This window comes from Colletotrichum acutatum (genome assembly GCF_030867785.1).
Source record: "Colletotrichum acutatum strain CBS 112980 chromosome Unknown BDZ83scaffold_197, whole genome shotgun sequence".
NCBI lineage: Eukaryota > Fungi > Ascomycota > Sordariomycetes > Glomerellales > Glomerellaceae > Colletotrichum > Colletotrichum acutatum.
The window spans coordinates 12167-34573 of NW_026849191.1; the positions used below are offsets into that span (position 1 = coordinate 12167).

Genomic DNA, 22407 nt, shown 5'->3' on the forward strand with positions numbered 1-22407 from the left:
GAGATTGAGATTACCACCTTTTTTATGGTATATTTGACATATGTTGATTGGGGACACCGTCGGTCTGGAAGTAGAGCGGCGTCGAGAACGAGATTCTTCCTCTCATTCAGGAAGTAAATTGCAACTGACAGATCCAGTGATCCTGCGTGAGATCTGCAACCGACTTAACCACCAGGTGTTACAGCTTGAGCTGTAGAGCTGAAGCCCAGGATCAACATCTACAATGTCATCTCCATAACACTCAAACTCCTTTTCTCGATCAGTTCTAGAACTGCGGTCTTTGCCCGACTACAAGCATGTAGTCGGGTCTATCCCGACAATTAGACCGGCTTCGAGTCCCGAACACACCAGTCAAGAGACCGAAAAAAGGATGGACATCTGCAACCTGTCACGCCTTTCCAAGTAGGTCTCGTTCGCCGTAGCCGTCATTCTGGTCTCTAATGGCGCCACAAGGTACCCGCCCACTTCCCGCCGACCTTTTCCCTGCAGAATCCCAGCAATCTGGTGTTCAACGGGTTGAACGGGACCTTACGGCGGTAGGTCGATACGGATTAAGCACACTGGTACGTAATCAATCTGCTTTCCCCGGAGCCGATTGTAAAAGCCGTTCAGATGTCAGCGCATTTAAAGTAGTGACGGAAACCGAGACCGATCATCTTATAAGATCCATAAGCATCTTAGGATATGGCGCAAGAGTCAGGAGTGCAATGGCATACTTCATTGGGTGTGGACCTCGGTAATGTGACGCCTTTGGGTCATTTCGTCCGAGATACCTTTTTTGTTGTACGCAAGATGTGAGGAAAAGTTACCTTACTTGAGCGCATGTCCGGCGAGTCCTTTGCGGAGTTGGTACACGGAGGATCTGGGACCACCCCACGGTCGAGATTCTGGAACGAACAACTTGTTGCGCCAAGCAGACCAACCGCGGGATTGATTGTATCCTGCAAACATCCATTTGTAGCTTAGAATACATCCAAACAACGCAAAGATCCTAGACGTTGACGCCACTGACAGCCGGCCCGGCTGAGGTCGAGGTTTTGCTCTGAATCAAGACACCGATAAAGATAAGATGATTCGGACTCTCTTTGCCTCTATCCTGTCGGCGGTTTTCCTGGAGCGACTTGTTCTCTTCTCGACCTCCAGCTTCGTGTACATGTACCTCAGGTAATTAGACTTTTGTCTAGCCACGGATCAATATGGGTACACTCAATGAGAAAACGGGAGACACCATCGACGTTGTCACACCCGCAGATGCAAACCTTCAGGTTTGACCTACTTTGATCGAATGCACAGATAAGTTAGTCTGACATTATCACAGAGGGAGAGTTTCGATGAAAAGGTTTCCATCGACGATGTAGCGAGGTACTTGCTTGGGTTCCACAAAGACCTTTACACCAGACCATGTTAAGTCACCGGGAAAGCTGACAATTCGTAGGCAACTCAATGCTACCCCTGAAGAAGTCCTCGAAGCCAGAGAGCTTGCGCGCTCCCTATCTCTCGAGGATGCCAAAGAGGTATGTAGTCTTCTGACATCATTGTTGTACCCAGGAAGCTTCAAACTCTAACTCATCTCAAAGTCGGCCGAGAGACTAGTTCAACAGCATGGCCTCGACCCCAACTTCCCGGCAGGAGCACTCGAGCGTCTGAAGGAATTCCTTACCAACGAAGATGTTTTCGCCAACCCAGATTCGCACAGTCGCGAGATCTCAGAGGCCAAGATCGAAGTTTCTCTGTTGACTTCCAACAGCCCCTACGCCGAGGTTCGCGCTGTAGTCGATCCGCATGACGATACTAGTATGCCAGTCGCCACGATCCGTGCCTGGACTATCGGTCTCTTTTTCGTCGTCTTCATCGCTTTCATCAACCAGCTCTTCAGCGTGCGTCAGCCTTCCATCACGTTGCGCGCGGAAGTCGTACAACTCCTCGCGTATCCAGTCGGCAAAGCTGCCGAAAAATGGCTTCCCGATGTTGGCTTCACGCTCTTTGGGGTTCGGCACAGTCTCAATCCTGGACCGTTTAACAAGAAAGAGCACATGCTTATTTCGATCATGGCAAGTGTTGGAAAGACTCTGCCGAGTTCCAGATACATCAGTGAGTTGTCCTCCACAGACACGTAATTCGGCCGCCCATTGCTAAGAAAACACTAGTCTTTACGCAGTGGATGGACCGTTACTTTGGCCAGAAATATGCCAAGTCTTTCACCTACCAGATTCTTCTGGCTCTTTCCACAAATCTGATGGGATTCGGACTGGCCGGTCTGTGTAGAAGGTTCTTGGTCTACCCATCTTTCTGCCTCTGGCCGGCCTCTCTGGTCACCATCGCTCTGAACAGCTCCTTGCACAATGGTATGATATTGATACTACACTAAACATACGATGAAGGCGATGCTAATGGCTCCCACAGAGGCAAATCATCCGGTACCCGGTCCTTTCAAGAAGATCTACAACATGTCGCGATACCGATTCTTCATGATTGCTTTCGCCGCTATGTTTGTGTGGTTCTGGTTCCCCGATTACATCTTCGGTGCACTTTCCCTGTTCAATTGGATCGCTTGGATTGCTCCCAACAACTTTACACTTACTGCCATTACCGGTGCCAATAAGGGTCTCGGCTTCAACCCCATCCCGACTTTTGACTGGAATGTTGCCACACACGTCGTTCAACCCCTTGTGGTCCCTTTCCGTGTTACCTTCAACACCTTCATCGGCGTGTTCCTGGGCGGGATCACAATCATCGGACTCTACTGGACCAATGCGTACAACACTGCCTACCTTCCTATCAACTCCAATCTGATGTACAATCACTTCGGTGGCTCATACAACGTTTCGAAAATCTTGGATGGCAGAGGGTGGCTCGATGAGGCCAGCTACCAGGCCTACTCCCCTGTGTACCTCGCAGCTAGTAGTATCACGATGTACTACTACTTCTTCGCCGTCTATGCCGCTACCGTGTCCTATGCCATCCTCTATCATCGCCACGATATTGCGCTTGGTTTCCGGAGTTTATGGCGCAGCTTTAAGAAAGAGGCGTCGACTGATTTCAAGGATGTTCATACAAGGCTGATGTCCAACTACCCTGAAGGTACGTCTGAAGCTGACTCATTTGACAGACAAATCAGTACTGAAATCCCTCTTAGTCCCTGAATGGTGGTATCTGATTCTCAATCTGGCTGCCATTGCTTTCGGTGTTGCGGCAGTTGCTGCATGGCCGACCGAGGTAAGTCAAACAAAACATAACGCTAGTGTCGTTGCTGCTGAGTGACTAACATTCTGCTAGACGAGTGTCGGTGTTGTGTTCTTCGGCATTGCACTTGCCCTGGTCTTTGTTATTCCAACAGGTATTATTTTCGCTACGACTGGAATGGAAGTCGAATTCAAGTAAGCAAACCTGGCTTGCCCATGTATCTGAGCAGTTCATATCAAGCTAACTTTGTATAGCGTCCTTGCGGAGTTCATTGGAGGCGCCTGGGAGCCGGGCAATGCCTTGGCCATGAACTTCTTCAAGTGCTTCGGGTAAGTGAATGAACCGCCATTGTGTTCCACCTTAGGTAGTATTCAGCAACTTACGATACTCGCAGTTATGTCACCACGGCTCATGCTCTTGACTTCGCCAATGACTTGAAGCTGGCTCACTACCTCAAGATCCCACAGAGGCACACCTTCGCCGCTCAGGTGGTTGCTGTCTTTGTCTCGGCATTTGTCTGCACTGGCGTTATGAACTTCCAGATCAGCAATATTCCAGATCTTTGCTCAACGTCAGTACACTGCGTAACATCATACTTGCTACATGCGGACGACTAACGTGCATGTCTTGCTGCAGAAACCAAAAAGACCGTTTCACTTGCCCTGGCGTAAACACCTACTTTACTGCTGCGGTGCTGTTCGGTAGTCTGGGTGCCCGAAAGGTGTTCGGATCAGGCGGGATCTATACAGCCCTCCTCTCAGCGTTCCCGGTCGGATTTGCACTTCCTTTCGTTTTCTACTACTTTCAGCGCAAATTTCCTCGCACACACTGGTTCGCCAAGATTCACCCAGTGATGATCCTCAGCGGTGGCATCAGCTGGTCTCCTGTAAGCTTTCCTAGTGATTGGTTCACACTCGTTTTTGTGGCTAATATCAAGTCAAGTACAACATTGCATACATGTGGCCGGCCGTCCTGCCAGGCTGGCTCAGCATGGTGTACCTCCGCCAGCGCTATCTTGCGTTCTGGTCAAAGTACAACTACGTCTTGTCGGCGGCTTTCTCGACTGCCATTGCCATTGCTGGCGTGATTATCTTCTTTGCCGTCAGCTATCACGGCTTGGAGATTAACTGGTGGGGCAACAACTCGGAGAGTGGATGCGAGTCTACGGCCTGCACGCTGTTGAAGCTGCCCAAAGGCGAATATTTTGGACCGCGCGTTGGAACTTACGCGGGTTAGCTGGTTAGCATTATGAAACCTTTCATCGACAAAATGCAAGCCGTCTGACGAGACGAGTTATTTGTAAGGGCTCATAGATACTGTGTAGCAAATCCTGGGTGCTACGACATGCTAGCGAAATAGAAGTGATTCTTCTCACTGCCCGAAGAGGACCGGATCATCAGTCGTTGACTCGGCCTCACATCACCAAGGAAGATACTTGGGTTGTAAACATACCACATCCTTCATCATTACGCGACCTGCGATATACGAGGCCCATGCGGCTTGCAGGCGGTGAGGCGTTGAGGTTCAACCACAATCAGGCCATGACTCAGTCAGCTCACCGAAAGCTTAGCCCTCTGGCGAGATTACACTTTGACCCTGGCCGTCAACCAGAACGGGGGACGATGAAACTCTATCGGCGACCGCCAATCAGCACAGTTAAATGGTAACCGACTACTGGTTTCTTGGAAAGTTAGTTTAAGCCATCGCATACCTCCTTTGACGTCAGCCCCTCTTCTCCTCGATTCACAACACCTCTAGGTCGAGTCGAGTTGAAAGGGTCCGGCCAAGGTGTCGCTCAGCTCCACCCTCCTCTTCTGCCGGCAGAAATATAGCAGCAGCTCGCATTCGATATCTCGCGTCGCGCGCGCCCTTGCCGCGCCTCCGAAAGCCCCATTGTTCGAGTCCGGCGTGTCCGGCGGACTGTAAGGTCTTATTGGAGTTCGTTGCCATGAGCTGTGGCCTTTCTCCACCCGGTACCTCCGGATCCAAGTCACGACCATCCGTCCAAGCTAAGAAGAGTTGCACACCTTGCAGGTAAGTCCGAACATTTCGTTGCGATATGACATAGGACGATACACGAAGGAACCGGACTGACCTGATCTCTAGGATCCATAGAGTCAAGTGTGATGAGACAAAGCCAGCTTGTCGACGGTGCAGCATCACAGGCAAGGTCTGTGATGGCTACGGCGGTGAGGATGGCGGCTCAGCGGCCCGCAGACCCTCACTGCCACTTCTCCAGACCTCATCAGCATCCCCATCGCGTTGCGATACACATGCGGGCTCAGCAGAGCTGAGCTGTACAGATAAACTTCACTTTGAGTGGTTCGTGAGCCGGACCACGAACCAACTGCCTGGCGTCTTCAACTCGCCGTTCTGGAAGACCTTGGTGCTTCAGGCTAGCTCGACCGAGCCTGCTATCCTCTATGCTATCCTCGCTCTGGGTGCCGCCCACGAGACATCAAATACCGACGCATGCATCGTCAAACGGGAGCCGCCAAGCCCCGAGACAGCGGATCCGCAGGAACACCTCAGCCTCCAATACTACAACAAGTCCATATACCACCTTCAGAAGCATCTACGCACACCAAGCACAGAATCAATACGCGTCGTTCTAGTTGTCTGCACCGTCTACATATGCATGGAGTTCATGCAGAAGCGATATAAGACGGGATTCCTTCACTTCAGACACAGTCTTCAGCTTCTGGGAAGCTTATTGAAATCTTCTGCCCCGGCATCATCATGCGACCCAGCAGATGATTGGTTCCTCGACGTCATACCTCGACTAGATATTCAAGCGACCCTTCTTACAAATGAGTTCTACCAAGGGGCCGGCACGAAACACACCTCGTCAATATGGCCGCCGTTGCCACCGCTGTTCCAATCAGTTCGGGACGCTAGCCAAAGCCTCGACGGCCTCTTGTTTAGAGCGTACCAACTACAGAAAGACGGTGCCGCGGCGGGACCAGCAGAAGATGCAGCCGACATCTTTGAGCTGCTCGCTACACAGCAGACCCTTCGGAACGAGCTGGAATCCTGGATTCAAGCCTTTGACGTCTTCAAAGCCAGGACGTGGAACTTCGTGACAGACCGAGAGAGGATCGCCTACGGGCCGCTACCGATTTATCACACCATGGCCTACATCATCACCAACACATCTCTCAATCCCGGGAATGAGCTTATCTTTGACCTATATACGAGTCACTTTGCGTCGGTTGTAGCTTCGGCGAGGCAGCTTCTTGAGGCGACATCATCTGCAACCATGCCGACGCCTGCTGCTGAATCGTCTCCAGAGGATTACACGCAACAAACTGAGCATGCCTCAGACACGGGATTGGTTCCGCCGTTATTCTTCACAGCTGTCAAGTGTCGCGTGCCCAGGATCAGGCGTCAGGCATTGGAACTTCTGCTAGCATCTCAACGGCAAGAAGGAATCTGGGATGCAATATTATCCGCGCGGATAGCGAAAGAAGTGATGGTCCTCGAGGAGCGGGGTCTCTATGAAGGCGATATTGACGAGAAGAGGGCTTCCCCAGATTTTGTGATCCCAGTTCTACCGGGGCCGCCCAGGATACACAAGCTTTGGATCGAGGTGCCAGAGGAGCCACGCGGAGATATTCTGCTTAGCATCCAGAGGATATTCCCCGACGGCAAACGGGAGACCTTGGGAAGGAGGTTCCACGCGGAGTATGATTATTGGACTTCTGTCCCCGTAACACTACGCGTCGCTAAGGTCACTGAGCAGGCCAAGTAGGGAAGGCCGTGATCCAAAGCGGTCTGGAGAGAAGAGTTGCGAATACCCTTTGTATTATTATCAACCCAATGCGATCAGTGCCTCTTCTTAGACGGATACTTTTTAGCGCATATCTGCGAACGGTTTTGGTCTGTCATCTGCATCTCCTGCCTGGCCCATGCCTTGGTGGGAGGCCATCTCATATCTGACATTCATGCTGGTAGCGGAAATTTCATACAAGCCATGCCCCTCAACCGGCAGCTCTGGCTGCCATCCTGGAGTTTGCGCATAGTGATACTGTTGTTGCTGGCTCCCATCAAGACTGTGCTTCTGATCCTGTGAGATCGGGGTTCTCCTCGCTTGTCGTCGATGCCACAAAAGCCATCCAATCATGCCCATGCCTAGCACTGTAGCGAAAGTAACTCCAACCGCAATGCCTGCTGCAGCCCCCGATGATAAGCCTTCCTTTTCCGTCGTCGGCATTGGTGTTGCTACAGAGGTATTGCTTGGTTGAGGTGTTACTTGAGCTTCGGTGATGTTGAAATAGTGGCATGTGACGCCCCAGTTTGCCGGTTCTTTGCCTGGCCCGAGTAATTCGAAGAAGTAGAGGTTGCTGAGTTTTGGATTAGGGAAGTCTTTTATGGAGACTTCCCAGTTCATTGACTTTGCAGAGGTGCTCGCTACAGCCAGGCAATCAATGTCAGCCATGGCAGCTCTCCCTGCTGTAGGCTTTTCGTCGCCCATTTGCATTCAGGCTTCGGAAGATCATGCAACTCACCCACGATATCGATGTAGTCTAGAGTGCTTCCGCCTCCTACCGATTCTTGCCATAATATCAACCTGGCAGAGTCGTAGTCCATGTCCCAGTGGAGATCTATAACGTCTCCTATCGTGTAAACGTTGTTGTCTCGGTAGTCGTAGGCGAGACCTGGACCAGGTGGCCGGCGGAAACGGTTTTCGGCAGTGGCAAATGCTGTGAAGAACAAATAGAAAAAGAAACACAGGAGAGCCATGGTAGTAAGCGGAAAGGTTCTTGGCGGAAACGACTGCTGTGATGCGTCACGCCCTCGACGATTCACTACGACAATGAGACTCAACTTTGAACTAGCTTCAGGTCGAACGGCGGGAGGATGAGACATCCGGGACCTAGCAACATTTATCAAGACCATTCGCCAACGCAGAATCACGAAGGATGTTTGACCCTGCTACCCAAAATAAGCGCTAACTATGCGCGACTAGGCGGCTACAATGAGATCCTACAGCCCCGACTACTACCCTGTACGAAGGATCTGCCCCCAAGCAATGCCATTGGCAAGACCTATCGCCCGCTAGCTGAGATGCGAGGCAGCAGCGTGCGGTCTCCCGAATTAGATGGAATTCAGCCGCGCAGTCGATCTTTTTCGATTGGACACCAAGCGAGGAGGTTGAAAAGATATTCAAACAATCGAAGATCCATGTTCCTTTCGAACCTCGATCCGATTGTCGCGTGCTCCACTCTAGATAGCAGTTGCTTGGCCATGGGAAGATGCAATGAATGGCCCATGAATGGTAAGATCGGGATCTCCACGTCAACAGGTTAAGATTCTGACCAAGCTTAATTAGACCATTTTCCCCATAACCTATCACTTTTCACGGGGACCGAGTGCTTGCAGTGCCTTGCTCAACGCCAGTTAATGCGGACTTTTGCGCGGCGATGGTGAATTAGGCTGCTCGATTCGCCGAATCTCGCTTAGACTGCGCCTCTCTTGGCCCTCACCGAGCCTCGACCATATCAGTCGGAAACTTGAGAAGATTCACTCGAAATGCCTTTGCCTGGTTGTCGTGCTGTCTTGTGGAGCCCGGCTCGCTGGCTGTCTGGCCTAGAGTTTTCTTGCCGACGACGCGCCAGAAGAGCAGTAGCAAAAACTTTTATTCTTTCACGTGCGAAGTAGTCTATCTAATCATTCGAAGTATTCAGCAAGTCCGGCAGCCTACGTCCACACTGGTGTTACACAGGGTTACCAAACTTATCCGTCTTCTTTGCCTTGGAGGTGAAGCATTCGTCATCTGGCCCACAGCCCTGCCAGTTGAAAGACTCCCCAGGCGAGAAGCATGCACTGTCGCAGTTCTGCTTTTTGCAAAGCCCATGTGCCTCATCACCCCCAACCCACCCATCATCTTTGGCTCCGTTGACTGTTCCTTCTATCGCATGCCACTATTGCTCATCAGTAACCTAAGCAACCTAATGAAACATCATTCGAAGGGAGAAAAGGTGACCACGTACATAAGAGCCGCTGTATGGCGCGCCGTGAAGCTCATCAGAAAACCAATTGCCTCCAGCTGGGAGATTTTTGTCAGAGACGATAAAGTTTAAATAACGTGAATACGAAGCGTCTCACCATAAACGAATCGTCCGTCGTACGCGTTGACGACTGCTTTTGTTGCATCGTCATTGATCTGGACACCGACAAGACCCTGGTCGCTAATACAGGCACAAAGGCGGTGCTTATCGGCGCTGACAGGCGCCACCCTGGGATCAATTAGCTCTCAACTTCACTCGCACTCGAAATGCCAGCCTACATCAGCAAGCCCAGCAGGCAAAGATCTTTCAACAACATGATGGTCTTGAGGTGCTGGAATTATATTTCAGGTCGATTAGGTGCAATGTAAAATAGTCTGTATGATAGAAGCTGTGAACGGGAATGTGCGATAAAGTCTAACCGCTGATTGTTTCGAGAAAACTCGGAAGGTCATTTGTTTTATATATACTCCTTAGATATACTCTTACAAGCCTTGCGTGTTCCCTCAATGGCAGATGGCTGACAAGATCTCGGCTTCCCCGACCTGTGAAGGTGCGGAAGCTCGCTTTCGTTAAGGCCTCAACATGAGGATACATTCCTAGAATGCAGATCATGAAAGATGGGTTTTTTTTCCCCCTTTTTTTCACTCCTCAAGTGCTCGAGTTAGTAATCCAAACTCTGTTTGATTAAAGGGTGTACACGGTTTTTGAGCCTCCAGGCACCGTACTCCTGAATTTTTGATAGGGAAAAACCTCATTCCGTTCCTCGCAAGATGAAAGGGGCCTGCCTCGAGTCATATTCTTTCCAGGAAGTCTGGGGAACAATTTATATGGACCAAAGACCGCTGCCACTCTGCAACGGCCTTGTCCGGGAAATTGGGCCTACTCTTTGGGCATGACTAGCGCCACGGCATGGCGCATGGATGATCTAAAAACAACCTTATCAGTGTGCTGGAAATGTCACTCTATCTAAATCGGACTGCTACCTACTACCTAGATGTACTTAGTACTCGCTTAGTCTTTGCCCTCTGCCTTCAATATCTCGAAAGATTGGTTGCTTCCAGACATAGTCTGTTCTTCCCAGTATCTGATCGATAGGAACCAATGACTACAAAGCATTTCTTCTGTCTTGCCATCAGATTATGGATACTCCGGGTCTTATTCGTGTGATCAATACTCTGTCGCGGGATCGGCTGAATCTATTGGTTCTCTACAGTTGGCAGGATGAAGCCTCTCATTGCCCGCGAGAGCAAGATGAAACTAACTGGGATTCCTGGCTCTTCGACTATTTTGATTCAGACCATCCTCATCCCAGGTGGATACCCTGTAAAAGGCGCAACCAAACTACGAGACAAGAAAAGATACTCAAGTCTTCTTGGCGAAAAACTAAGCTCGAGTGATTATGGCTTGAATGGCAGGCCTGCGAATGGCAAGCCGCATGTGCCTGCTTAGTGGACCAGCCTTTTCATATGAACATCTTTGGCTAACTCTTCACTTCCTGACTCGCCCAAGCTCTCGGCTTTGGGACCATTCCCATGACGTAGGCATGAGCGAATGTCAGCGGTGATAAAGTGTTTTGACAGCGACTGTAGAATTACCGACTACTCTGACAAATTCGATAAAGAATGCACGCTCTATGGTTGCAGGAATCAACCCGACGATATATTACACAAGGATAGAAGCTATGATGCTGTGGAGCATTTATTTCAGTGACTTCCTGATGAAGCTCTCGCGACATTTGTTCTGACTTCTTAACACTGTCAGTCATTGCTCCCTTCAGAATCAACGGTTGCCAGTGGTGTGCCTCCGTCTAAGTCGTCATAACGGCAGAATTGCCATAGCTGATTTCTGCATGTGTTCTACTGATCAGTGGTATCCAGAAGTCAGATGACACGTATTTCAGGCGAACCACCACTGGAACATAAACAGGTGTTTTTTTGGTAAATCCCGAGGGATTCAAAGGTTTTACAACCAGACTACAATCCCGCTCATACACACACAATAAACCTATTTGTTTCGGCAGGGTACTTTTGGTGAAGTGGTAAGCAGTCAGGTAAAGTACCTATACGAGCAACCTGACGTCAGTAGGGCGGGATATGTTCGCTGAGAAAAGAAGGTTGGTATGAGCTTCTTATGAAAGAGGGGGGTTCTGCCTGTTTGAGATGAAGCAAGGGGCGCAACTTTGTTGATGCAATAAAGTCAGCAAACTCTTTGAGGTTGTACAACACTCATATACCCTGAGCGTTCCTCTGGACAGCAATCATTCACCGTTTGTTCTCATTAGACAGTAAAGCTCATTCACAGTTGCGCCACTAGGCTTGGAGAAAGTACCCAGTGTGGGAAAAAGGATTCCCGAGGTGGTGAAGTGATTATTCCCAATATTCACTGTCACACGTGACACCAACCATATTCCGGATCTTTTCTTGAGTCTGCTTTCTCATATGCTCCTTTCCACTACTGGTAGTCTTTAATATTCCTTAAGGTACGTCGCTGTCTGAGGTCCAAATAGGGCGTTTGTTTAAAGGTCGTCCGGACGTTATTTGATAAACGTGTAGCCCAGCCATTTCCTGCCACTTTTGTCCGCGAAACACACCTCTTGCCTCTCACATCGGCCTTTCTGTTCTCCTTCATTGAAGAAAACGCATATCTTCCCTAAAAACCTCAATTCTCACTCACCCTTACAACCACCCACATTGAGATCACCGAAGAAGTCGAGGAAAATTCGCCAAGATGAGGGTCTCGCGCATTGTCTTGCAGGCAACCCTCACCTTGGGTATGTTTGCCCTGGCTAGTTTCGCCCTGGCCGGAGACCTGTCCATCATCAAGGCTGAGATATCCCCGAACATTCCCATCGAGACCGACCTCACCACTCGTGATGACGCGATCCCTCCTTACGACTGCGACGACATTGTCAAGCGCGGCATCACCCCTCAGATCGACTGCTCCTACTCCGAAGAGAACTGCGGCTTCCAGGACGACATTGAATACATCATCCGCATCAAGCCTATTGGCAAGGTCAGCACCCACTGGTGCGGCATGATGCGGGCGCAAGTTGCAAAGGAGACCAATTCCTACATCGAGGAGATTGTGATGAAGAAGTGCGACCGCACTTACGAGGCCAACGACAATGGCAATGGCATGTGGCTTGTCCTCAACATTCAGCACATCCACTTTCTCGGTGATCGGCGCCCTGATGTCGAGCGGGCTATCAGAAACACCATGTGCCCTGGTGGTCCGAAGCTAGACTATTGGGTCAATGAGGGGTACACATCTCTTCCCCTTTCATGCCTCCGCGCAACCTTCTTCGAGTACGTTGCTAACTTGCTTTTATCACTAGCTGCTACCGTTCCAGCATCTGCAGCAAGCGCTACTGGAGTGTGAATAAGCGCCGCAGCGTCCCTGAGCCCTTCGAGCAGATCTCTCCGCCCAAGGGACGGGATGTACTCGAGATCCGCAACGAGATCGAGCACCCTGGCAACACCCTCATCGCTACCAATGTTGTCGCCACCCCTTAGTCGAATACGTTCGCCATGACCACGCAGATTTCCATGGCTATCATCAACCCTGTTACCGAAAGTTTCACTTCCGTCTTGCTCGTCAACGACACTCACGCCGGCCTCGAGGCTCCCCGACACCACGCTAACAATGCCACTACGCGTGGCCTTGACCTCGAAATCAAATATGGAGGATGCTATCAGGTAGACAGGGTCACTAAGGGATTATCTTCGTCTTGAATTAACTCAAAGTCATGGGATTGGAGAAGCAGCAATGCCATTTCCTGGCTTCCGCCACAGTCTAGGGTTTCTTGTGGAGTGCTAGCGGGTACCCACGTCGTGGAAAGACAGTGTGAGGACTCTGGCTATGTTATGACAGTGCAGCTAGATAGGAATACATATCGGCTCCCATCGCGGTATCATCATTTAGTGCACCAACTTAATCTTGAACTGGTACTTTACGAAGCTTTCCGTGCCATGCTTTACCGAGTGCTATTGAAGGGTGGCCACTCATGTAGAAGGAAACATGGAAAAAGCATGTAGGTAGTCGTCGAGCCAGTCGACAAGGGCTCTCTGTTGAAGCCTCTCAGCCGCTGGCACTCCTTGGGCTGTCGGGCGATGACTCTGCGATACAGAAGTAAGTCCTCTCCACGATTAAGGGGAGGAGCATGCATGTCTCTATGATTACCTGGGTCATGGAGCGAGTCCTATGGCTTGCCCCGGTCGGGACCTCGTCTCCAATAGAAAAAGCTAAGGGAGCCTCGTCCATGTTCTTAGTTGTTTTTCTCCTTTTGCTCTCCAATTACCGCCCCGGAACGGCAGTGGTAGTTTTATCTTGGGGGAGGGGAGGGGGGGGGGGGAGCCAAAGTACTACCAAGAGACGGCAAGATTTCTTCACTCTCAACAATCGCCTTCAAACGCCTGTTGTAAATGCCGGTGTGCCAGTTCACTCTGCCTAGGGGCTCTAGTAGTCTGATACAGACTTCAAACCCACGTTTAGCAAGCTCTATACTTACAGCATCTTCACAGAAGTGCTGGAGGGCCAGCTGAACCACAATAGGGGTAAAAGTGACAAATACCTTAACTTCCTGAGAACCGCGACTCTCCAAATCAGCCTTCGCCAACTGCACTCTTCCGGATATTCCATTAAGTCAATAAACGACCGTGGTCCTCTTGAGCCTAGCCAAAGGTTTTTATTGAAGGGCGGGTAAAGCACAGGGGCTCTTCGGCAGCATATGAACATCTGCAGACCGTACGACGTCTCAATAAACCTTGGCCGATTTCGAGCTGCTCCGGACTCGAGTGTCGGAATCCGTGCTCACCCGGCTATGCGTCTCTGGGTAGTAGCATTGCGGGACTCAACCTAGACGGAAATCGTTTGAATAAGAGGAGACTTCGTGGTCGCGCAGACTCCCGCACAAGGCAAGTCCTCGCGAGCTCCCAAATACGTCAATGTGAACACTCCCACCGGCCCGGTGAACGTTTCCAAACCCAATATCAGAAAGGTTTTTCTGCATTCGGCAGGCCGAGGCTGCAGTGCCCAGCTTTTATCTACCCGAGGAGGTTCTCAGTGCGTTGTATCTCACCCTCCTAGGTCAACTGGAAACTTCAATATCACAAGTACGAGTCTTGAACTCTTGGAAGAACTACATCAAAAATAGAAAACATCATATGAACGGCTTGGCAAGAAGAATATACAGTGAATAGAAGATCAATTCCCCAGGAACGCTCACAACACCCCACCCACTCTAAAAAGGAGAAAAAAAGGTTGCTTCCCATCCATCTTCCCTCCGCCCGTATGTTGACGCAAAAGTGACCCAGCCTTTCGAAGTAGGAACCCTCAATCATTGCCAGCGGATTCCAGCCCGGTCGGGAGAAGAGAAGAAGTCCTTGTCTCTGACAAGAAGCCAACCAAAAAAAAACAGAAGAGAAGTAAGTCACAAGACTTTACATCCTCGGAGCCTTCTTCGACTTGCTTCCCCCCGTAGAAAACGGCGCCAAGGGCGGCACGCTCTCCTTAGCCTTTTGCCTCGTTGTCAGATCACCGCTCCTCTTCTCCCCTTTACTCTTTGTCGAGAACGGCGCCAGCGGCGGGACCTCCTCTTCACCCCCCTTCTTCTTGCGCGCCTCGATCAGCGCCTCGCGCTTCCTCGAGTCGGTGCCGAACGGGTTCAGGGGCGGAGGCGGGTCTTTCTTGCCAGGCTTATCGGCGCGTCGGGCGACGGCGGCCATGGCTTCCTCGTGGGCGAGTCCGGAGTGGAAGCGGATCGGGGAGCGCTTGATTTGCGGGACGACTGGTTTTCCGGCGTCTTCGCGCTTGATGAAGCTTACGACGCCGCCGATTGCGTCTGAGGCGCGGGCTTGGAGGCTTGCGATGGGGCTGGGAAGTGTTTGTTAATTGAGGAGCTATGTGGAAGAGTAAGTTGTGAAGAGGCTTACCCAGACTCAACGGGCACGGCACCAACGCCCGCAACCGCGGCGGCGACGACGGCAACAGCAGAGAACTTCATGTTGTCTAATTCCAACGCTTCGTATCTTCGTGTTCGTAGTGTAAACCTTGTAACTTGTTCCCGCCGTAGTGAAATGTGTGTTCGAGCCGGCGATGACGTTGAGTTGTATAGGATAGTTGTAAGTGTGTATAATTTGAGAGGAAATGATCGAGGCTTGGTCTATTCGATAGTCTGATAATAAAAAGTAAAAAGTTGTAGTTGTCAAGGAAAAGTGATCGTCCGAATTCAGACGCAGCAACCCAAAGAAAAAGGGTGCGGAAGAAAGACCGGACGTCAACGACTCTTTTATCTATCTCTTCTCAACCACGCGTCCGGTCCCAGACCACCGCCTCCTTTCCCCATATTCTTCTACTCTCCACATGAGAAATCCAGACATCCCGGACAATTGCGTGAGCTGACAGGCAGCTTACAACACATCCTTGTCCGTCAACACCGGCCACTCGGCAGCCCCACGGCCTTGCCTCGCATCACAACGTGGCGCGCCCGCTCGTTGCCGCCCCCTTGCTCTGGTATCACATTCACATCTTGCCCTACCCAACTACCTCATATTACACCTCGGCGCGACGATCGTATAAGAAAGAGTCCGGGGATAATGGCTGTAAGTCTTGTACGCAATAAGCAGCGCACATCTAACTTCCACAAGCGCGTTTCCACAGTTTCAGCCCGCGACAATCCACACGAACCACGGGCCAACATCCGGTACAGACGGCGGGGACTTGCTCTCGGGGTTTTCTCTTTCACCTCAAATCGTCTCTATCTAGGGACTATCTGCTCGGTGAGTTGAATTCCCCGCCAGTCCACTCGGTTTCCCCCTCCATCCCACCGGGCTGATCTTTGATTGTAGCCTTGAACTTGGGCAGACTTTTCAGGCTGCTCTTGTTCCCCAACTCTGCCCAATACCACGCGCGCGAATACTGGCTTTCCATTTTCAGCTGATGTCGTCTCGTCTCGTCTCATCTTTTCTGCCTTTCCAGCTCCAATCAACTCACCTTCACAAGACAAGGTCAAGCTGCTCAATTCCGCTCGACATCACCCGACCATCCGGTCATCCCGACTCAAGATTCGACGGCTCTCAGCTGCTGCTCGACTCGCGACGTCTTATCCAGAATCACTCGCCATGCGGTTGTCGCAAAACAGCACACAGCCACCGCCCTTCTCAACATGATTCAGTTTTCCTCCCTTCTGTTCCCTCCACGACTCGCAAAGTGAAGCGTTGCCTTTCTTGGCAGAGTCCATTCCATTCTCTCTGCACCTGGCCACTGCTCTGTCCAAAAACAGCAACATGGAAAATCGGTACTAGAAGAACTCCCTCCATCTCTCAGACCATCATCAGTCCGACCACTTCATCTGAAGCGATGCCGTAATCCGGTGCTCCCGAGCCTCTGCGCCATCCACCAGAGTGCTTAGCAACTTCTACTTCCTCCCATCTCTTCTTTTATCCGCCATTTTTCCACCAGCCTTCTTTCTCACTGACCCCTTATCTTATCCGAGTTAAACGAAGACATCGGGCTGTTTCGATAAACTCTGCCCTCTGCCTCAATGACGAACGGTGTGTCACAAACCGAAATTGAAACCTCAACTCTCTTTATTTGACAATCGACGGATCGAGATCTGTTGCTCTCAGCGCCTGCGGAAAGTAAAGCTCGATCCGAACTCACGTATCCGAGCGCGCGTATTCCTCCCAAGAAGCCAAGAAAGCAAAAAGTCCTCAAAACCGAGAAACCTCACCAAACCGAGTCGTGCTGTGACAGGATAGACCAGAGTCTGTGTTTCTCAACTCTTGCTGCGCCTACTTCCACATCGAACGAGGATCAAGACCTCAGACCTTATACAGTAGTAGACCTCAGACGGTGTATAGACACCCCTGCCGTGATCCCCCAACTCATCCAATCCTTCCAGAATATTCGCGAATCCGACTTGACGTGCCCAGCCAAATCCAAGAACTCCCAAGAACCCTCTTCAACCAGCAATGTCCCCGGTCTCGATCTTCCAACAACCATACAACCTCACGAACGCCCAGCTCAAGCCCAAAGCCCTCTTCCACCGTCATCTAGTGTAAAACCGGGCTCGGCACCAATAGGCCGGCCATACCCAAGAAAAAAAGTCCCCGCGCAAAGACAGCCACACCACCCAACACCCCGGATCCCTGTCCCCGCCTCTCGATGCATTAGCACACGTCAGCCGTCGATCATCAGCCTGGCTCCCCTCGGCAGATCCAGCAGCATGAACGGCGGCATAGCGGCTCCATTTTGGGTTCCTTGGTGCCGTTGCAGGTCTTTCATCTAGACAACCTCCTCCCCTCTTGCATAACAAGTGCCTCACCAACTTCACACATTGAGCCCACCATGGCAGGCCGAATCACATCGTCAAAATCATGAGGTTGTGGTAGCATTGGGAAGTCTATTCTTCATTCCTCGTGAGCGGTCCGCCGCTAGAAGGAGCCCACCAAGCGCCAAGCAATGCGACGACTAGACACAGGAACCAGAGGCGCAAGGAATACTACGTACAAGAAAGGACAATTTGGTCCGGTATATATAGAGAAGCTTCGCCCCCGGTCCCTGGCCCGATGTTGCATTCCGAGGACTCACGCATAGCGGACCTCGTTGAAGAGCGCCGCGCGCACCTGGATCAGGGCTGCGAGCTCAAACAGGAACGACTGTAGCACAATGACATTGGTGATGACATGCGACACCGTAGCTTTCCTCTCCTCCTTCTCCGTGTCCCTCTTCGGCGTACTTGCTCCGGCAGTCTCACCGCTAGGTGTTCCCGGCACAGCATCCTGTTCTGGCTTTTCGCCGTCCCGGTCTGCCTCTTGCTGGTCGTCTCCGCCCTCGTTATCATCGTCTTTCGGGGGCGGCATGTGTAACGTGGGCTTCTTCTTCCCAAGGTCCAGTGGGATAGGCTCAACCTTGCCGGGGATGCCAACCTTTCGCGCGAGAATGCTCTGATCTATAGCTGCAAACGCCGCGGCCTGGCTGGCCACCGGATCTCGAGGTGTGTGCGACGAACCAGCCTCATCTGCTGCACTTCGACCAGAGCTATCGTAGCCACCAGGCGTGTCTTTGGGCGGGGGAACAGGCCGAGACGTTGGCGTGGAGAATCCATACCCACCAGACATAACACCTGGTGCCGGGCTACCCGTTCCGGAACTTCGGCTGTTCTTCCTCCCCCGTGGGCTTCCAGTACGGCTGGGCGTGCTCAGCTCCGACACCAGGCGCTGAGCAAACCGTTCGAGACCCGATGGCCGCGCTGGCGATCCACTGCGGGTTGCGTCGTCTAGACTTGAACGTTCCGGGGTGTGCGTTGAACTATGCCTCTGCGGTGTTGGCTTGCGGGGTGGCAACGGCGGACCAGGTGGGCGGGGCTGGTCTGCAGTCTGGAACGCCTCTCTTCTACCTTGCAGAAGATCTTCGAAGCGGGGCACAGTCTCGCGATACTTAGCGACCTGGTTGCACAACTGCTGTAGGACGATGAGTATGCGAGGTAGAGATGACTGTACCCATACTGGACGACGACGACAGGCATCCAACGACTCAAGGGTCTGCTGCTCCTCTGACGTCGTAGAATCAGGGTCTGTCGGGGGCTTAAACGAAGTGGTCGAGGCGTCGGGTGAGGTAGGGCTGGGTGGCTGCTCTTCGTAGGTGTACTTTTGAGGGCTCCGCAGCATCCATCCTTCGGGTGCCATGTAGCCACAGATGGCCAGGTCCAAGATGGCCTCAGTGAGGGAGAGGTTTGTGTCGACGGGGTTCACGAAAAAGGTCTCGAGGAGATCCAAAACCGAGTTGAGCAGCGGGTCGTCCGGGCGAAGCGTGTGCTCGTGCACGTCGTGTGGCGCCCCAGGCAGTGTATCAGGAACAGCAGGCAAATCATGATTGTTGGTGGATATCTTGGGTGCGACGAGCTTCAGGGAGCAGGGATGACTCTCCAGCCGGGACATGGTGTCCTTCAGAACGTTGTCATAGATTTCGTCAAAGTTGTCCTGCCCGCCAATGGACCCAGCCAAACTCATCAAATAATCCACCTCCTGCTCGTGGGCACCAACAGTCCGGTGCATTTTCGCTCCCAAGATCGCTTCAGTCCGGAGAAGCGTGCTGATAGCATACCGATGATGTCTCCGGAGAATAGCTGAAATCAGTTGGAGAGTCACGCGAATGGTCTGCTGGTTATGTGAGCGTAGACACGCCTGAGCAAGATCGACCAGATTGAAGAGCAAGGGAGTAGCCGTGATGTCGGATTTGGTTTGGGCAAGCATAGTCGCGAGATCCATGGATTTACGCTTGCGGGCCGCACTGATGGAGGCTCGGGAACCTGACATGTCTTCGGTGACATGGTCAGGTAAGCCGAGCAGATAATGAAGGATAAGGTTGATCATGTCAGGGTGGTCTAGGGATTCGAGGATTCGGCGGAGGTACGTCAAGACAGCTACGGACGAGCCTCCGTCGATATCGGACGACTCTAGTAAAGATGGGTATCTAGAGAATTAGTCGGTAAGTGCCATTGTAAATCGGCAAGTGGACTGTCTTACAAGAGTTGCTGGAGAAAAATGACCTGGAAATGCTCCAGAAGCGTCTGCTTCACCTCGACGGATTTGCAGTGGTCTAAGACATCCTGCCAGAACAGAAGATGAGAGAGGAAGGTCTCGAGGTGTAGTTGAAAATCGCCAGAGCATGAGCTGATGATCTCAAAGGTGGAGGCTGGGTGTTGGTAGTCGGAGAGAGCGAGGATGGGAGGCAGATCGTTGTTGGGATAGTCAATAACCAGCTTGCGACTCAGCTGACTGTAGAGCGCACCCAGGCCGGTGGCCATGAGAGTGGAGAGGTCGCTCTCGACGATCCATTGCTCAAGGGACTCGTCGCTTGATGCAGACTCGATGATGTATAGCAGACCTGTTCTGGCAAAGTCCCCAACCTTGCCCTCATGGTGAATGTAGTCCATCAGGATGTAAAATAACGGAAAGTCCTGTCTTTGCGTTCGGCCAGCAAATGCATCATGCCCGTCCTGGGGCTTGTCCTTGGGATTCCCATCGTGATGGCTCTTGAACCAGGCGTGTAGTATCTCTCGGTTGAGGCGGATCTTGGTGGTGATGTTAAAAGCCAACTCGACGACCTTGGCCTCGGTATCGGAGCCCAACCGCACACTGTTGACGCCGGTAATGCGCACCAGGAGGTTCGTCAAGCTGGCGGAGAAGGTTGTGTTTTCGACAAATGCCTCCTCTTCGGTTTCGAGCAGAGTTGCGAAGAAGAGCACAGCTTCTTTGATGATCCATTCATTGTAGGAGGTGGTGGCTATCTTGCCAATGGGTACGTAGACTTGTTTCTTGGCGGCATACTGGATGCACGGGTGAGGTAGCGGTCGTCGGGACTCGTCGTTGAGGATGTTTGTAAGTTCTTGGAGGCGGAGTTCGAGGTTCTCGGCGGCATCGACGTCGTTGGCGAGGTTGGAAGACGATCTCCAAATTTGCTGTCACGTGTTAAGACCAGGGCCTCGCCGGCAGCGCAGGGGAAGCTTCTCACGAGGATTCGGTTGTACTCTTTGTCGAAGCGATGTAGACGTTTCGTAGGGTTCTTTGCTTCTTCTTTGCGATGGGCCGCGGGGGACAGCGAGGTACCGGCTAGGAGGCGCGACCACTAGAATCTGGTCAGCGTTAAAGTTTCTTGTTGCCCAACCCCCAAGTCGAAAGGGAGGGGGGGTCGTCTAGGGTAACTCACAAAGTCCATGGTGTTGTCCCTGAAGGCATTTCCAGCAGGGCAGGAGAAGACGGCACTATTCGCGCATCAAGCTTGGTGGGAGAAAGTCGACTGGTGGTTCACGAAAGAGGAGCAGCAAGGAGGAGGCGATTGACGGCGGTGGCCAAGGTGAGACCAGGAGGTTTAGGGGAGGACTGGCGAGAAATGGAGACGGAGCTTCGGTGCATAAACTGTCAAGTGTCAGGCGTCGCGAAATGTCATTCCGAGACTTGACCGCGTCCGCTGGCTGCCCGTTAGTTGGAGACCGGTACGTATCCTCTCATGCAGCCCGCCGTGCCTGCCCACGTTGCGTTGCACAACCCGGGCCGACGCACGGACTCCAGGGACCTGGATAAGGTACCTCATGTGGCGGTTCACTTTACTATCTTATCTAATCTTCTGTGTGGCTGAGGGCTTGAGGATGCCTACCTGTACCTATCCCATTCACTCACCAGCTGGACGACCTCAGGCACCTCATTAGGACAGAGATTCGTTGGAAAGTACATCCCATTCTGAAATACTCAATCTCGCAACACAGGACATCATTTCTTGAACTGGTTATTTGACAGGATAGCTTGGCCACGTACAAACTTCTTTGCAAACCCAGTCACCAATCAATTGCTGTTCAAGCCTGAAAGAGCACTGTTTTGTCAGCTGACTTGACCAGAAGTAACACAGGCAGTGGAGTCACGACAACTCTGCCGCCTCTACACCCTGCAGTCGAATATCTTTGAGAAAATAAATCATCAGACACTACATGAATGGGATAAGACGACTATGCAAGAATTCACGTCGCCAGCGGCTGTTAATTTATCAAACGCCCATTTACGCCTCGCTGTCAGCGCCCTGGAGCTAGCACTGGGACATGCCCCCTGAAAATTGCTTTGTTTGGGCGTGCTTGAGGGACTAATAGTGGTTCGTGTAGTGCAGTTCGATCTTCGCATTCAGTTTTTCGACAATGCACTTACGTCTTGTCTTCCTCGTATCCGCCGCCTGCTAAGGATCATTACTGAGGAGAGGGGCTCTAACAGCAAGAATCAACTTGAGGCAATCGGTATGGTCACAGCTCAAACTCATACACTCCAGGAAACCATCACATGTCTGGCTGCGGCGGTAGAAAAGTCGGTTTGCCGTCGTGCCTTGCCGCGATTGAAGACCAGGAACCGCACGGCGGCTACATGTAATCGTCTTTGTCCACGGCCCAATGTAAAGGACGATGTGGTATCTGGTGAGCACATACAGCCGTGGTCCCTGTCCAGAATACAAAGGCTTGAGCAAGCAGGATTTCCGGTTAGGTCAAAGAGTGAACAGGGAAAAGTAAAGACGTCTAGGGTATCTGGAGTTGTGACGATCGAGGGTGAGGGTGTAAGTGAATGAAGCTAGATCACCCAAAGAAGGCTCACCATGTTGCTGCTCATGTCCTATGGTAAGAATGGAGTGGGCATTGAATTGATCTTCGGCGAACAATCTCACTTCAATATCAATC

General features: G+C 51.7%; 8 protein-coding genes across 8 annotated transcripts; 3 read left to right on the top strand and 5 right to left on the bottom strand.

Moving 5' to 3' along the window:
• Positions 1-1196: 1196 nt before the first annotated feature.
• Positions 1197-4614, top strand: BDZ83DRAFT_797514 (OPT oligopeptide transporter; the record flags this gene model as incomplete). The annotated part of the gene is made up of 12 exons (XM_060515900.1): positions 1197-1265; positions 1319-1362; positions 1436-1514; positions 1578-2091; positions 2148-2345; positions 2404-3081; positions 3137-3216; positions 3277-3377; positions 3438-3512; positions 3578-3754; positions 3820-4069; positions 4126-4614. 12 exons carry the CDS (start codon positions 1197-1199, stop codon positions 4417-4419), a joined length of 2559 nt encoding a protein of 852 aa, XP_060358264.1. The 3' UTR covers positions 4420-4614.
• A 517-nt stretch (positions 4615-5131) lies between these two features.
• BDZ83DRAFT_592719 (uncharacterized protein) lies at positions 5132-6934 on the top strand (the record flags this gene model as incomplete). Its single annotated transcript, XM_060506558.1, has 2 exons — positions 5132-5217; positions 5290-6934. The coding sequence occupies 2 exons, from the start codon at positions 5132-5134 to the stop codon at positions 6932-6934; spliced, it is 1731 nt and encodes a 576-aa protein (XP_060358265.1).
• Positions 6935-7036: 102 nt separating this feature from the next.
• On the bottom strand, positions 7037-7926 carry BDZ83DRAFT_758032 (uncharacterized protein; the record flags this gene model as incomplete). Its single annotated transcript, XM_060514976.1, has 2 exons — positions 7037-7593; positions 7692-7926. 2 exons carry the CDS (start codon positions 7924-7926, stop codon positions 7037-7039), a joined length of 792 nt encoding a protein of 263 aa, XP_060358266.1.
• Positions 7927-8900: 974 nt separating this feature from the next.
• BDZ83DRAFT_768139 (uncharacterized protein) lies at positions 8901-9849 on the bottom strand (the record flags this gene model as incomplete). Its single annotated transcript, XM_060515303.1, has 4 exons — positions 9473-9849; positions 9292-9422; positions 9177-9232; positions 8901-9107 (listed from the first exon to the last, which is right to left on the bottom strand). The coding sequence occupies exons 1-4, from the start codon at positions 9508-9510 to the stop codon at positions 8901-8903; spliced, it is 432 nt and encodes a 143-aa protein (XP_060358267.1). The 5' UTR covers positions 9511-9849.
• Positions 9494-9849, bottom strand: BDZ83DRAFT_642256 (uncharacterized protein). The gene has a single exon (XM_060509598.1). It carries the CDS (start codon positions 9804-9806, stop codon positions 9609-9611), a length of 198 nt encoding a protein of 65 aa, XP_060358268.1. The 5' UTR covers positions 9807-9849; the 3' UTR covers positions 9494-9608.
• Positions 9850-11921: 2072 nt separating this feature from the next.
• Positions 11922-12341, top strand: BDZ83DRAFT_532304 (uncharacterized protein; the record flags this gene model as incomplete). The annotated part of the gene is made up of 1 exon (XM_060503330.1): positions 11922-12341. A coding segment is annotated over one exon (420 nt), but the record flags the coding sequence as incomplete, so codon positions are not given.
• Positions 12342-14299: 1958 nt separating this feature from the next.
• BDZ83DRAFT_768143 (uncharacterized protein) lies at positions 14300-15503 on the bottom strand (the record flags this gene model as incomplete). Its single annotated transcript, XM_060515304.1, has 3 exons — positions 15125-15503; positions 14752-15065; positions 14300-14331 (listed from the first exon to the last, which is right to left on the bottom strand). Exons 1-3 carry the CDS (start codon positions 15193-15195, stop codon positions 14300-14302), a joined length of 417 nt encoding a protein of 138 aa, XP_060358270.1. The 5' UTR covers positions 15196-15503.
• A 2276-nt stretch (positions 15504-17779) lies between these two features.
• BDZ83DRAFT_758036 (Retinoic acid induced 16-like protein-domain-containing protein) lies at positions 17780-20912 on the bottom strand (the record flags this gene model as incomplete). Its single annotated transcript, XM_060514977.1, has 4 exons — positions 17780-19667; positions 19721-20655; positions 20709-20822; positions 20904-20912. The coding sequence occupies 4 exons, from the start codon at positions 20910-20912 to the stop codon at positions 17780-17782; spliced, it is 2946 nt and encodes a 981-aa protein (XP_060358271.1).
• Positions 20913-22407: the final 1495 nt, after the last annotated feature.

Excerpts from the sequence above, each read along its gene's own strand:
- BDZ83DRAFT_642256 (XM_060509598.1), bottom strand. The coding sequence starts at position 9,806 with ATGATCTGCATTCTAGGAATGTATCCTCATGTTGAGGCCTTAACGAAA.